General features: G+C 41.6%; 2 protein-coding genes across 2 annotated transcripts in view; one reads left to right on the top strand and one right to left on the bottom strand.

Annotated features, from left to right (window-relative positions):
• Nucleotides 1–5,454: 5,454 nt before the first annotated feature.
• PSMD7 (proteasome 26S subunit, non-ATPase 7) lies at nucleotides 5,455–14,133 on the bottom strand. Its single transcript, XM_008518410.2, has 7 exons — nucleotides 13,864–14,133; nucleotides 11,661–11,752; nucleotides 10,673–10,765; nucleotides 9,873–9,970; nucleotides 9,220–9,300; nucleotides 7,191–7,282; nucleotides 5,455–6,440 (listed from the first exon to the last, which is right to left on the bottom strand). The coding sequence occupies exons 1-7, from the start codon at nucleotides 13,935–13,937 to the stop codon at nucleotides 5,996–5,998; spliced, it is 975 nt and encodes a 324-aa protein (XP_008516632.2). The 5' UTR covers nucleotides 13,938–14,133; the 3' UTR covers nucleotides 5,455–5,995.
• ZFHX3 (zinc finger homeobox 3) overlaps nucleotides 14,100–14,450 on the top strand; it is a 1,295,574-nt gene continuing 1,295,223 nt past the window's right edge. Inside the window, exon 1 of the mRNA XM_070613798.1 lies at nucleotides 14,100–14,242. The gene's annotated coding sequence lies outside the window, so the exon portion shown is untranslated. The remainder of the gene's footprint in view (nucleotides 14,243–14,450) is intronic.

The following is a 14,450-nucleotide window of genomic DNA, read 5'->3' on the forward strand; positions in this document are numbered from 1 at the left end:
CTCACATAATTACCATTTTGTTGTTGTTGAGAACATTTAAGGCTGTGTTGTGGTGAGGACATTTAAGATTTACCCTCCTAGCAACTTTCAAGTATACAATACAGTGTTGTTGACTATAGTCACCATGCTGTACCCTGGATAATATGATAGAGAAGAATGTGGGAAAGTGGGATGGGATGAAAGCCCTTCAGATGGGACTTTAGGGAAAGCATCTCAAAAGAGGTGTTTCAGCCTGGAGACCTGAAAGATAAGGAGCTAGTATAAGCAAAGAGCCACTTCCAGGGTTGGGCCCATCAGGTACAGTGGCCTGAGTGGGAAAGAGACTGGCATGTTCCAGGAATGGGTAGAAGGCTGGTGTGGCTGAGCACTGATGAGTGAGCAGGAATGACGTGAAATGAGATCGGCAGGTTAGGGTGGGTCTCGACATTTCCCTCCTCTATTGCCAAGGCAGGAGGGGCTTTTCACTGCCTCCACCCACTCACATCTCTTCATTTTCACAGTAACCCCAAGGCCCTCTCTAACAGCAAAATGGGTGGCAAGTATAGTTTGTGGTATGTCAGGAACAAGGAATATGAAACGAGATTTAAGGAATATGAAACGAGATTTGAGGAATATATGGTATGCCTCTGCCACGAACAGTTAAAAGCTGTGAACTGAATGGGTCTATCCATACAGCAGTGAGGATAGATCTTTAAAATACAGTTTTGAATTAAAAAGGTAGGAAAGAATGAGAGCGAAAGGGAACTATCTATGTGTGATACATGCACATACAACATTACACTGCATACTCTTTCAGGATCCATCCACATCTAAGGATTTTATTGAACACATTTAGCTGTCTATAAATTGTGTGTATGTGTGTGTATGGGGGGTCTAGAATAATAGCAGAAATCTGGATAAAGTTAAAAAAAATCAAGCAAGAGAGAAGCCTTAAAAGTAATGACGATGATAGTGAGTCATGAACTGAGGAGTAAGATTCATGCAGCTCTCTCCATCTGAGGTTCGTCTTCCAGCCAGGGTGACTCTGGCATGATGATAGAATATGGCAGGTAGGGAAGGTGAGAAGTTAAGTAGAAATTGCAGGCAGGCAGCTCTAGCAACAGAACAGAAGAGACAGAGGAACGTTTGAACGTAGGCAGGGGCAGTGGGAATGCAAAGGGCAGACGTCAGAGATGGTCCACGTAGTAGGACCAACGGGTGGCTGAATGCAGAGGCTGAAGGTGAGCAGAATGACCAGTATGACTTCCAAATTCTGGGGGAATGGGTGACTATCCAGGATATGGAGTAAAGAAGAGGAGCAAGTATTGGAATCAGAGGCATCAGATAGATTGAGGATTTAAAAAAATATACGTGATAGGTTGAGTAAGATGAAGTTCTAGAGGAAACTGAGCAAAAGGGGCCCATCAGGGTCCAAGAGAAGCAGAGAGAGTGCCAAGATAGGAGCTTTCGGAGGTCAAGGCAAGTGAGGTCAGGGCTGAGAAGGGTCAACTAGATTGGCAGAGCGGAAGCCACTGGTGACTTTAGTGAGAGTAGTTAGTGGAGTGGTGGGGACAAAAGCCAGATTGCTTAAGATTAAAGAAATGCTTGGAAGATAAAGAAAAGAAGGCAACAAGCATAGACAGCTATTTGCTGAAGTTATCTGGAAAAAGGAGGAGAAAGGGCTACAGTGGAGGATGCAGACTGCGGGGCTGTGTGTGTGTGTGTGTGAGATGGGAGAGAATTGAGTGTTTATATGCCAAGGGGTAAGAGGTAGGGATAAAGCCAGGGTTGAAAATTAGGAAAGAAGGGATAATAGATGAACTAAGGCTTTTAGTTGGTTATTTTGGTTAAAAGATTAGCCAAATTATGTTGTTATTGCTCAATCTTCAGCTATAGCATATAGATAGAGGTCGACATGCATGCTAAGCTGCAGAAAAGGACGACACTTTGTGGAGTGTAACAGACATGTATGTATGAGAGGAGATCTTGAGCTTAGGACTTTTTAAGTATGATCCACAGAGTGCTAACCATAAGGCAAAAGTTGATAATTTGTCTACATCAAAATAAAGATTCTCTAACTTCCATGTGTGCAGGAACCACATGGAGCACATCTTAAAAACACAGATTCCTAGAGATTCTAATATAGCAGGTAAATTGTATAAATTTACAATGAAATTATCTCTAAAAAGTAAATATATACTCAAAATGCATCATATTCTAATTATTTTGCTACATTTTACTATCATGTATGTTCTTGAGGTTATTTTTGCCTATTGTACCCGTATTTAGGTAATAATATATAATGCTGTGCTACTGTGCATCTCTCCCAACTCATGTTGGTATTTTGAAATCAGCCGTGGTAGGAGTATTTACACCAGGGAAATTGACAAAGGCTACAGATCAACACCCCTCATCCTCTTTTTTGGAGAAGTAGTTGTTACATGTATAACAGCACATCACTGAATATGGTCCTTATAGAAATCAGGAGTGGTAGCGGCAGTGAGGAAAATCAAAGCATGAGCTATCATCTAAAGGGCAGAGAAAACCTTGTACATTCATCGCCAGAGCAGTAGTGTGGGCAGGGTACAGCAAGGGCGGAGGTGTGGCAACTTGACCCAATCTTTTTGCACCCATATGCTCTCCACATTTCTTCCAAATCTTGCCTGGATAGTTGCAGCCAAAAGCAGAAGTGATGGGAAGCAACTTTGGGGAAGGTTCCCAATTCTATGCTGAACTGGTTAAAGAGATGAGATTAGTCAATGGTGCCATCTAGTGTCAAAAAGTGGATTGGCTTTAAAGAGGAATGCTTAGAAAAAGATTTCTCTTGATTTAGGCGCTAGAAGCATATTAACTTCCGTAGTTTCCTCTTCCTTTCTTTTCCTCTATTTTCTTTCCCTAATTCCATTTCCTTACTTTCTGAGTCATTTTCTACCTACTCCCCCAACAAGAATAGCCATGAATTTTTTTGGAAAGTTCCAAACTCTGTTGCTCCCAGGCAAAAATAGATAATGCCAAGAGTTGAATGGCATAGAGATTTGCAAATCAGTACTTGCCTATATTATATATAATAACTTGGAGTGAATTTGTTTAGGGAAGCTGTAGAGGTCTTCTCTTGTGGGTCACATAAATCAAATGATTCTCTGCCTTTGCAACATGCCCCATGTCCTTCCCAGGGAAGCTGTAGAGGTCTTCTCTTGTGGGTCACATAAATCAAATGATTCTCTGCCTTTGCAACATGCCCCATGTCCTTCCCATTTCCTGAGACAGGGGCAGATGTAGTTTTGTTAGTGTGTTGTAGTGTAACAAATAACCCTAATTCATTCTCAAGTCTTATTTCTGCCTTCTAGGTATTTTTGTAGGAAAATGGTAGAAGAGGCCTATTCATAACTTCCCAGTGAATGGGATATTTCATTCTTTTTGAGGACCTGTGTGGTCTTTGATTTGAAGTGAAAGTTTAATTATATATGGTTGAGTTCTCATACCAGGAGGGTCCTCCAGAAATTAAAGTTAAGACTCTCGGGTTAATAATTCCTGCTGGAAAGGCTTACTTTACATCTTGCACATTCGTGAAGTAACATGGTAGCCCCTCAATCAAGAGTACTTCCCTTTGTCCCTTTTGTGATTGATGATCTGAGCAAAATTAAAAAACATTGAACGTGGCCCAAAGCTGTTGTTCCACTCTGATAGTTTCTGTCTTTTCATTAAGGATAACTAACCTGTAAGTTCAGGGATATTCCAGATGTTAGTTATCAGACAGGAAACCAGTAGGGAATAAATACCATCCTCTCTGTAATGTGTGTAGCAGGAGCAGCCTGAACTCTGTAACAAGTTGTTCTGAAATGTTTGGAAATGAAAGCGAAAGTAACAACTATGGATATGAGATGCGGACTTGGGATCAGACTTTTTCCAGGATAACTTTTTCAATATTTTAAAAAACAACAAAAGTAGTTTAGAAATCTCATCTTGAGACTGCCAGGCTATACAAACACATGGCTTTATTTTAGGTGAGGGCGATGGGTTTTGCAGCCAAGTCAGCTGCAGTTTGTATAAGCAAGACTTCCTCAATAGCCTTATGAGGCTCACCCTCTTATATAGGATGGCAGCAATTTTGCCTTAAAAATGAGCCTAAGTGACTCTAGAGGCTACAGACTATTTTGTTAGAAGTGGGGACTGAGGATCTTGTCAGGAAGGCAGAAGTCAATTTAGTTCCTATGTGGGTCAAGCTATTAAATATAACAAGGCCTGAGTATTCCCATGTTCTTAGATGCTCAAAAACATCCCAATTTATCAAATGGTGACAAACTTAAGAGCCTGTGGCATTGTACTATTTTATTAGATCCTGGGAAAGCTCTCTAAATCCAGATTATACTTCTGAATGTGGACCTAAATCCTGTGTGGTCTCTAATAACCCCTTGCCCCTTACAGAAGGGACCCACTCCCGGGGTGACCTCTTCATTCCCCCTGCCTGGCCTTAGAACCACTGCATCCTGGCTTGTTCCTGCCCACTCCCTGGAGGTTACCGTTCCAGGTTCCCTTTCTCACGTCGGTATGTTCTGAACATGGCAACCATATCTCAAGAGCTTCAACACACTCCTGTGGTTTTAAATACATCTCAGGCTTTGAACTATTTATTTCAAATTTCTTTTATTCAGTTAGATCTAACAGCCATCTGACTTTTGACTCCTGCAACAGACATGTAAAACCTGGTTCTCTGTAGGGTTTGTCCTTGACCATTCCTTTTTATCTCAGAATGTTAATGAACCTTCAAGTGACCCCTGATGTGGGCATACTTCTATTTCTGTAGGTTAAAAGCTCACCTATACACCATACTATCAACCCCCAAATTTCCACTAACTAGCTCTTTGGCAGGTCTGTGGAATTAAAATGATGCTTTGGGTAACTTTGAGGCATCATAATATCATGGAGTGGTTTCTGAGATTCAGGTGACTTAGTTTTAGTGCTCTTTTATTGTATTCTTAGATCTTTGGACATTGATAATCCATACAGTACATTAGAGAACTATTAAGGAGGTTCTGACTGCCTAAGAAAGGAAATTAATACCCAAGTGACTACTGTATGTCCAATGATCGAGTACTGTATTTGTTCCAAGAGGAGCCTTGAGCACTTAAATTTGGGAAACTTTGTTCCATCCCCAGTAACATCCTCACTAACCTTGTGGTCTGATGTACTTAGACATACCACCGCAGTAGTGACTGAATGTGTCCCTTGTGAAAAACTGCTCTAGGGAATTCACAGCTGAGTACTCTGAGGCACAAACTAGGACCTGGGTCTTCTGGGCTCACTTGATAGCTCTCCTCACTATAGTCGTTTTTAAAGGAATGAGACTCTTCTGTTCCGTAACAGAGTCCAAGTCTAAAGTAATTCTTTAAGGCAGCTTTAATTAAAGACTCTCTTGGCTGCTTCTGAAAATAACGGATCGCCACTCCCCAAGTCAAAAACGACTAGAACACAGACTTAAAAACAAGCCATTTAATCGTGTCTTTGAAGGTAAACAAGATATGGAGGCTGGATCCCAAGCCCTGAGAATGCAGAGCTATGGGCCCCAAAAGTCCTGTGGTACAGTATTCTCAACGGAGTTCAGAAGGGTCAAAAGTGTTCCAAGGCAGAGCACTTATGGAATTCATGCATTCCATTTTGCAAACTGCCAGAAACAGACCCCAAGGGTTTTTTGAGACGGGGAAAATTCAACTCCTGGTTTTATAGATAAAAGAATGAAGAGTACCAAAAATGTTACATTTACTTCTCTTCATTTTTCTCACACAATCTGAAGCCTGAGCTATCATTTCCCCAACTCACAGCAGCCTCAAGTGCAGTTTAGGTTCGAGATCAGTCCCTCTCCGTTCACTTCCACGTAATGCCACAGCAAGAGTGACCTGGGGCAGAGAGCTCGCATCCATACAGCTTTTCAACAAGCACTTAAAGTGAAAAGAACTCTCTGGCGGCACACTGAGTTAGTTTATAAGATTTTAATTTACAAATTAAAAAGCTACATGTTTCATTTTTTCTCCTTTTTCTCTTCTTTCTTTACATCACTCTTTTCCTTATCTTTTTCTTTCTCTTTGTCATCTTTTCTATCCTTTTTGCTCTCTTCTTTTTCCTGCCCTTCTTTCTTCTCTGCATCCCGGTTGGCGATCTTGTTGTTGATGAGGTTGTGCAGGGCGACCACAGAACGGATCAGTGAAGCCAAATATACCACCACCATTTGGTCGTTGGTCTTTAGATAAAAGGCCTTGACAAACTCCTGCAGGCTGACGTCTGGCAGCAGGTTGAAGACATCCTGCAGCTGGTAGATGATCTGGTGGTTGATGGGCAGCTTGCCTGTGGCCACTTTCTCCAGGTAGCTCCTGATATCCAGAAGCTTGGAGTTGAGTCCCTTCAAACCATGGACCTGGTTTGTGATCCGCTGGGAAAGAGTGCCCACTGTAGTGTCTTTGATGTCTCTGTAGTAACCCACAACCAGAAAAGACAGGAAAAAGCATGAGTGTACTGTACTATCACGCACAGGTTCTCACATTCTAAGAAAACACTCAGCTTTGTGGGGAGGGGCAAGTTTTTCAAAAGAAAAATTTTTTTTGATTTGGTAAAGATTGAAGTATAAATTGCCTTACCTTTGCTTTCATTTGAAGGCATATGTTTTACTTTTCTCATCACAGGGCATTTTTCAAAAGAAAAGAGAGAGCTAAAACGTAACCATTTTCACTTAAAAAAGAGAAAGCTCTCTACTTCAACTTCCCTGTTCCTAAAAAGGGTGGCATTTTCTCCACCTGCATCTATATGAAGTTGTGAGAAGCTTAAATCAGTCAGCAGTAACTTTTTGAACTGGAAGGAATCTCACTGTTTGAGAAAAACTATGACCTTTTCAAATAAGTTAGGGTTATATAAGTAGAGTATTTTAAAATGAAATCCATCCCAAGATGTAGATTCTCTGTAGAACACTGGCTAACTCCAGCCACTGAAAAGCATGTACACTGGAAGAGCACATGCTTGCATTTCCTTCACACATCTGCTGTCACAGTCACATTACAGTTTCCAGACAAGGGGTACTAGCTGCAGTCATAAATCCTAACTCAAGACACTTTAGAGATGATCCGGGACTAGAACCTAGCTCTCCACGCTCCCGATACGGATCTCTTCCTTTAACTGGCATCCTCCTGGGCTGCTTACAATCCTGATGCTGCCCCAAGTCTCACCGTAACAAGTGTTCAACTCCAACTTCCTCAGCTTCCTCTGCTCCAATTTCACTGGTAACATGCTCAAATGTTTTTGAGGTTGGAGTTCCATCCTGGAAGGAGACTTAACTATAGTTATTTGCTTACAAACAAACAAACTGGCACACATTCCTTTTCACACCTTGATTCTTCTGCTCTAAGTCAACTCACTTCATGGGTGCATTACTGGGTTTTCCATGGCAAGGGTGGGTACAGTTTGCTTTGAAAGCTTAGTCTTCTAAGCTAAAAATCACAGTGGTCCTGCTCAGTGACGAGGGGTGCTGGAGCATCACGGTTAGCTTGTTTCTGAGGAAAATTTCGATGTTCTCGCAAGCCCACAGTGGGGACGGCCACTCAGGGAAGTCTTGATTAGCCTGAATTTTAAGGAATGCCTTTCTAAAAATAGTAAATAAACAGAATACCTGCACTTGAAGCAAGCCGATGTCAGAAAATCTAACTTTTAACCATCTATTGTTCCTTGGATTAAATGATATCAGCGCACCAAAAGATTACAGACAGAGTAAGTGGCTTTCTGGTGGCCTGAATTTATCAAAGGATCCATCAGTGGATGTGGTTCACTGTATCATCTAGTGACTTCCTGATGGGACGCAGAAGAAACTTTTCTGAGATCTAGTGCCAGAAGAGGTTGGACCATCTGTAAAGGCAGTAAAATGTTTGCAAGGCAGGACACATAGCAGTGAGTGCACAGACTCTGTAGCCAGACTGCCTAGGTTCAAAGTCTGGTTCTGCCGTGTGTGTGATAAGGGAGCTGCAAGATCTCAGGAAAGTCACTTCACTTACACTAAGTTGTATAAACATTAGCTGCTGTTATCTTTCCAGACGGTGAGAATTCGGCATATGGCATTTTCCTCTTGGCTTTGTATGCTAGCATGGTCAGAGCCTTTAACAATCTTGCAGGACTTCATGGCATGCTTTTTTAGGTACTAATTTTTCCCTGGCTTCATCTTATAATATGACCCTTATATCCCCTTTATACCCTATTAAAAAACCTTGTTTCGTTGGTGTATGTGTGCACATGCACATGTGTGAATGTGTAAGCAGCCTTAAACTTCTTCTTGAAAGAGGCAGGGTAAAAATTAACTAAAAAACAACTGTTATCAAGACCAGAGACAAAAGCCTTATTGAAACTGGGCAATAAATTTGGATCTAAGCTCCCAGTTAGCAAAGCAAAAAGAGAAACAGAAAGACAGAGCTCAGGGCAAGGAACAGTGGCAGAGAGATAACCAAAAATATCTTTTTCCAGATTTTAAAACTGAATGTAACAATAAAGACAGACTTTAATCTATCCCTCAGACTTCTGACTTTGGAAATTCAAGACTGAGCTCTTTGCACACCCTGAGTGCAAATATTTTATGCTCACAACGAAACTCACATATAGTTTCAGCTCAAATCCTATTCTAGAATCTGACTGCAATTTTCCTGGAAATAGAGAAAAGCTATTCTGGCAGCTCTTTGTGTATACCCAAAGCACAAGCTACGAACTCCACAGTAGGTACTGGATGCTGTGGAGCTGCGTATTCAGGTGTCAAATCACACAGATGGGTCTTGCCGTCTAGCTCCTGACAGCTCTGACTTACTCTATTTGAAAATGTATGATCTAGTTTATAGGGATTGAAAATCTTCAAGGAGAAAGGAATACTGGCCCAGAGGGTGCCCAACAGTACAAATCACATCAGATTAAGACTTAGCTCACCAGGCTCTGCATTTACTTTGCTGTGAACACCTCTGGGCAATCATTTGATTACTCTGGGCCTCAATTTCATTTGTAAAAGGGGACTTTAGATTTCTACGGTCCTGTTTCTAAAATTTGGTGGCTTTAGAATCACTCAAGGGGAAAAATACATAATATCAAACTGTTGACAGAAACCAAGAATTTTCTGTTATAGAGAGATAAAGGATTTGTTGGCTTGAAAATGGAAAAAAAACCCCCCAACCAATTGCCCAATAAGTAGCAAATCTAATCTCTTAGACTCATAGCAAGATGACTTACATCATGAACTTCTTCCACTGAAATATATGCTTCTGTGGGCAGTCCCAGGTCCTTTGGCTTCACGTCAATAATGACTAATACCTGGCAGAAAAACACATCTTAGCAAACCTGCCCAAGCTGAGCACATAAGGAATAACTGCAGCCATTCTTCTGATGATTACTAACACCTTTTCATTCATTCAACCAGACATGAGTCAGAATTTTCAGGAAAAATGAGTTTACATTTCAAATTATCTCATCATTCGCTCTGCTCTTCACCTCCATCCATTAACAAGCTGAGATGTAGTTCAGTGTGGTTATCAAGCATTAAGAAATTAGAATCAAGACAGCCAACATTTTAATCCTGGCCCATCACTTACAAGACCTTACTAACCATTCTGAACATCAGTTTTCTCATTATAAGGAGGATAACAACCCCATACAGTTATTGAAAGGATTAAAAAGAAAACTTAGTACCTGGCACTTACCAGATATTTACTGTAACTTACTAAATACATTGGGTTACTGCATACTAAATAAAATACTACAAGTGACAAGCTTACAGAGAAAGAGCAGTGAAGTTATTTGCTACCCAAATCCTTCCCAGGCTGCTCTTACTTGACTTTGCTGGCAAAGAACAACATTCAAGAGTTTTAAAGATCGAGTGCACTTACGGAATTAGGGCAGTATCTTTTCATAAGTTCATTGATAGCGATGTCATTCTTGTGTAGTTTAGGGCCTGTGTGGTACCATCCAACTATTCTTTCTCTGGCTGGGAAAGAAAAAATTAGTGGGTTTGAATTGTTAAATGACGATCTATATATTTCCTTCAAAAGTAGTTAGAATTCCAGTAATTATGTCCTCTACCTTTTTCAAAATTCAAGATACCTAAACTTTGACATACTTATGAAATCTAGAGTCAAAAACAGAATTCTCAGAAAATAAGCAGCCAGGGAGATCCAGAGACATCTATATTTCAGACTAGTTTAGGAGACCAGTCATACATGAAACAACTGGAAAACAATTCCAAGGCAATATACAAACAAATGCAAGTTCATGTCACATAGATTGCACCTGGGAGTGTTGTGGGAATAAACATTTCCAAAGCGATGTGGTTGCTGTAATGATATAAAATGAAAACGATACACATGACAGACAGATATATTCCCCCTAGTGGTACTAAAGCTCTAAGGGGAGGTGGATTTTATTTGATAGTTCTTTGCTTTTCTGCTGCAGAGGGCTAGCTCTCTGCCCTGAAATGTAGGTGGTCTAGCTGGCCTTAAATTGCTACTTTAGTTTTCATTTATTCTACCTCATTCCTCTACTACCACTAGTCTTACTTTAAGTCTAGCTAAGTGAAAGGACCTCTGACATTAAACAAAGAAAAGGGAATACTTAGAAAAAGTGTGTGTGCGTGTGCGCACACACATACACATCAATGCCACAACACCTTCTTAAAAAAATCAAGACATACCATTGACTTTCTTAAACATTCCATACATGTTTTCCAAATAATCATGGTCTAAAAACCAGACAGAATCATCTTTGTCATCTTCATCAAAAGGGACTAGAGAGAAAACAAAAATCAGATTTAGTTTACAGTGCTAGATAGAATGCTAGAGCACAGGTCACAACTGGAGACCCCGAGGTCAGATCAGATCCACAAAACTGTTTGGTTTGTCTGACACAACATTAAAATTATTTTTGAGTTGCTCTCATTAAAAACTGGGAGACTTCACATAAAAACCCAGATTTCCAGTTTTCTTGAAAAATTAGAAGACCTGGCAATAATTGGCTAGAGCCAGCTAAAGGCTACCCTCTTTAAAAAAGACACATGCTCTTTAGTTTACTAAAAGCCCCATTACTTCCTAATATTTCTCGTTTGGCAAATTATACTACTGCCTGGTCCTTTTAGACACTGGAATTGTGACCTCTAGTTCAGAGGTCATGCCAGCAATTATTTTGTTCTTTACTGTTGTTGCTTAAATCATAAAATACATGGATATATTCTTGTAAAGATTCATGAAACAGAGTAAAAGGTAATAGTCGTTAGCTCCCCCTTGCTTACCCATAACCAAGGTTAACAGTTTCGCGCAAGGGTTTACAAACTATACCAGCTACCTGTTTTTACAAAGTTTTACTACAGCACAGCTACTGGTTTGTCTGCATACTGTCTATACAGGTTGCTTTCCTGCTACAATAGCAGAGCCGAGCAGTTGCAAGGGAGGCCTGCAAATTTAAAATATTTACTATCCAGTTTAGTGTGTAGCCCTTTGCCTCCCTTTTCTATACTTAAGCAATTCTGAAATAGAATCTCTTGATTATAGCAAAAAAAATGGAAACCTCAAGTTTCTTTCTTTGTTTAAAGTTAACTGACATTTTAACCATGCTGAGAAAGATGTAAAATTTGTCTTTTTTTACTTAAAAAATTGAGGTATAATTGACTAAAATTTATTTTTTACCTGCAAAACTATTGGATACATCAAGTACTTTCTTTTGCCACGACCCCAAAAGCACACCAACAACACGCTTCTGGTTTCCGACCTTGCCTATTCTGAATGAGAAGACAGAAGGTCAGTCTGGATAGGCACACAGAGATGTGGAACAGTTAGATACTCAACAGGAAACAGAATTTAGCTTAGCCAGGAACTAATCCCACCAAACAACTGTAATAGGGTTAGGTTAGTCCTTAATATTAAATTCTAATAAATATAATGGGTAATTCATGAACTTTGTACACTGGCAGTTTTTACTCACTGGTGACTGCATGGAAAAAAACTGCAAACTTTATAGAAATTTAAAATGGAGAAAATGAAAACTCCCCAGTTCTTAGGGTTTTAAAATGCGATATGGTTGGTATTTGAAAAACACATTTAAGTTATGTTATCACATTTAACTTTAGTTTTTCTTTGCAGCTTACCTTTCTCCTTTAAACTTTCCCTATCTTTTCTATCCTAAAATCTTCTCAGGGATAAAGATGCTAAAGTAGAACCAATTTTATGGTTCTACTTGCCAACGCTTCCCTGGAACATCTAATCACGTCGACAAGCCAAACTAGATGTTAAAATTCTTTGTGCTGTCTAGGGGCTCAGAAAGTGATTCTGACCCAGAGGCATGTGTGTGCCATTTGTGGTCTCTCTGAATGGCTTAATTAGGCAGAAGTCGGAAGTGAGCTGGTGGGTGACTAATCACACTGAGAGGAGGGCTAAATGGGTAGGAAAGACTAGTTCAGAATTTCTATCTCCATATCAAACCTCCTCAGTGATTTGTGTCCTAAGGAGCCACAAGTATTTCACTTATACAATCCCTTTTCACTGGTCTTCATGTAGAATTCTCCTTTAACCACAGCAAATGTAAGATACAGAAACAATATAATTCCATGTTCAAAGGAAAGACAAAAGCCACTGTGAAATGAACTACAACTCCTTAACAGTCACTGGTTCCACAGTATTATTCATCTAATCACATGGTTTGGCATATTTATAAATGCTTACTAAATGTGGGGTTTGGATCAAACAAAGTTAAGGATTCCGTATTTCTGTTCGTTCTAATTTTGGGGGAAATCTTAGGCACTAGGCTTCTACGCTTCAAAGGAAACTTCCACACTCATGGGCTTTTCTTTTGGTTACCAAGAATCCATTCGTGTTTTTTAAAACCCTACATTTGTTATCTGATACAGCAGCTCCAAGTGTGTGCCTGCATTATGTCCTTAACCTGTGTTGAATTTACTGAATAGAACTGAGATGGTGCCTGCCCCAATAGCACCTCTCGTATCCCATGGAAGAAAAATAATAATTACTGTACAGTGGGAAAGCTCATTTATCCTGTTAGGCTGAGGGTCCTACAAAGCAATGGAACTTATCTGGGGACCCTACACCTCACAGTCCGGAGTTTGTTTTGGCTCTGGTTGAATGAGGAGCTGTATCAAGCAAGTTGCAAAGTATCGGGCACTTGGCAACTATGACTTTACAGCAGATGCTCCCAACTGGGTCTGTACATTTGCCAATTCGAGTAATTATCTTGTAAAACATATAAACACGTTTAACAGGTCCAGCGGGATAAACAGCTCGAAAACACGCCAAGTAAGGCGGCAGAAACTTCGGCGGGATGTTTTCTTATCTTACTCATTAATGCCAAAATCTCCAACTGGTCTCATTTTTAAAAGAAAAATTTGACACCTCATCTACGTTTTAAGCTATCGTCAAACCAGATTCTCACTTACAAACATTCACAAGTTAAAAACCACAGTTCTTCCAGGAAGCCCCGCAGGGCGCTGAGACCAGAATTTCGGTGGCAGCCTTGGGAGGCACAGAAGCGTGAGTCTGAAGAGCTTTCCTACGAGACACGGGGTCTTTTTGGTGTAAAGGGGCGAGGTGACAGATGGGCATGAGACCTCGAGGATCAGGGCCAACCGAAGCTTGCCCCCCATCCTCTGGCACCGTACCGACTTGGGCAGAAGGAACCGGCAGCCCAGTTCCCGGAGTGCCGGCGGAGCGGGGGTACTCGGGCTTCGTGAACCGAGGCTGGTCTACGCCCCTCCGCGAGTCAGGGCCACCCCCCGAGCCATCAGGGCCCCGACGGCTGCCGCGCAGTCCCCAGCGTGCCGGTGACTCAGCAGCGGCGGCGCCGCCGGCCCCGCTAGGCCGCTCCGTGCCGCCCGCTCACCGGTTGAAATGATCCACCACACTGAGCAGCACCAGGGGGTGGACCACCACCTTCTGCACCGCCAGCTCCGGCATCGCGACACACCCCGCCCGCCAGGCCCCGATCCCCGCGACCCACAAAGACCGGCAGCCGCAGCGGGAGGAACTCGCGGGGATCCTCCAGGCCCAGCTCCTCCTCTTCCGGCTCGGCCGCCGCCGCGCGGCCCCCTCTTCCGCTCCCAGAGTGCTGTGCGCGCCGTGCCCGAACTGTCGCTCTTGCCGCCATCTTGAGGAGTTGACGTGCCGGTGGAAGGCGGGACGCGCCCTGGGTGACTGGCTGCGAGTTTCCCTGGTCTTGAAAGCTAAAGGGACACTGGAGACTGATAAAGGTTAACCTCCTGGTATTTGGCCTGCACTGTCACTTACAGTGGCTTTTCACCTCGCTGCCTTCCCAGCTCACCCACCCTCCACGTGAACACTAGAAAAAATACTAAGAAAAACTATAAATAATAATAACTAATATTTCTACCATCTAGAAAATGTTCACCTTTGTTTCAAGTCAAAATTCTCCGGAAGTTCTTGGACAAACTCACTCTAAATCTCTAGCAT

The sequence above is a fragment of the Equus przewalskii genome, chromosome 3, assembly GCF_037783145.1.
Source record: "Equus przewalskii isolate Varuska chromosome 3, EquPr2, whole genome shotgun sequence".
In the NCBI taxonomy this organism is placed as follows: Eukaryota; Metazoa; Chordata; class Mammalia; order Perissodactyla; family Equidae; genus Equus; species Equus przewalskii.

Coding starts and splice junctions, on each gene's coding strand:
- PSMD7 (XM_008518410.2), bottom strand. CDS start 13,937: ATGCCGGAGCTGGCGGTGCAGAAGGTGGTGGTCCACCCCCTGGTGCTG. Junction 11,753..13,863: donor GTGGTGGATCATTTCAACCG/GTGAGCGGGCGG, acceptor CTTCTCATTCAG/AATAGGCAAGGTCGGAAACC. Junction 9,971..10,672: donor AATGTTTAAGAAAGTCAATG/GTATGTCTTGAT, acceptor TTTCTTTCCCAG/CCAGAGAAAGAATAGTTGGA.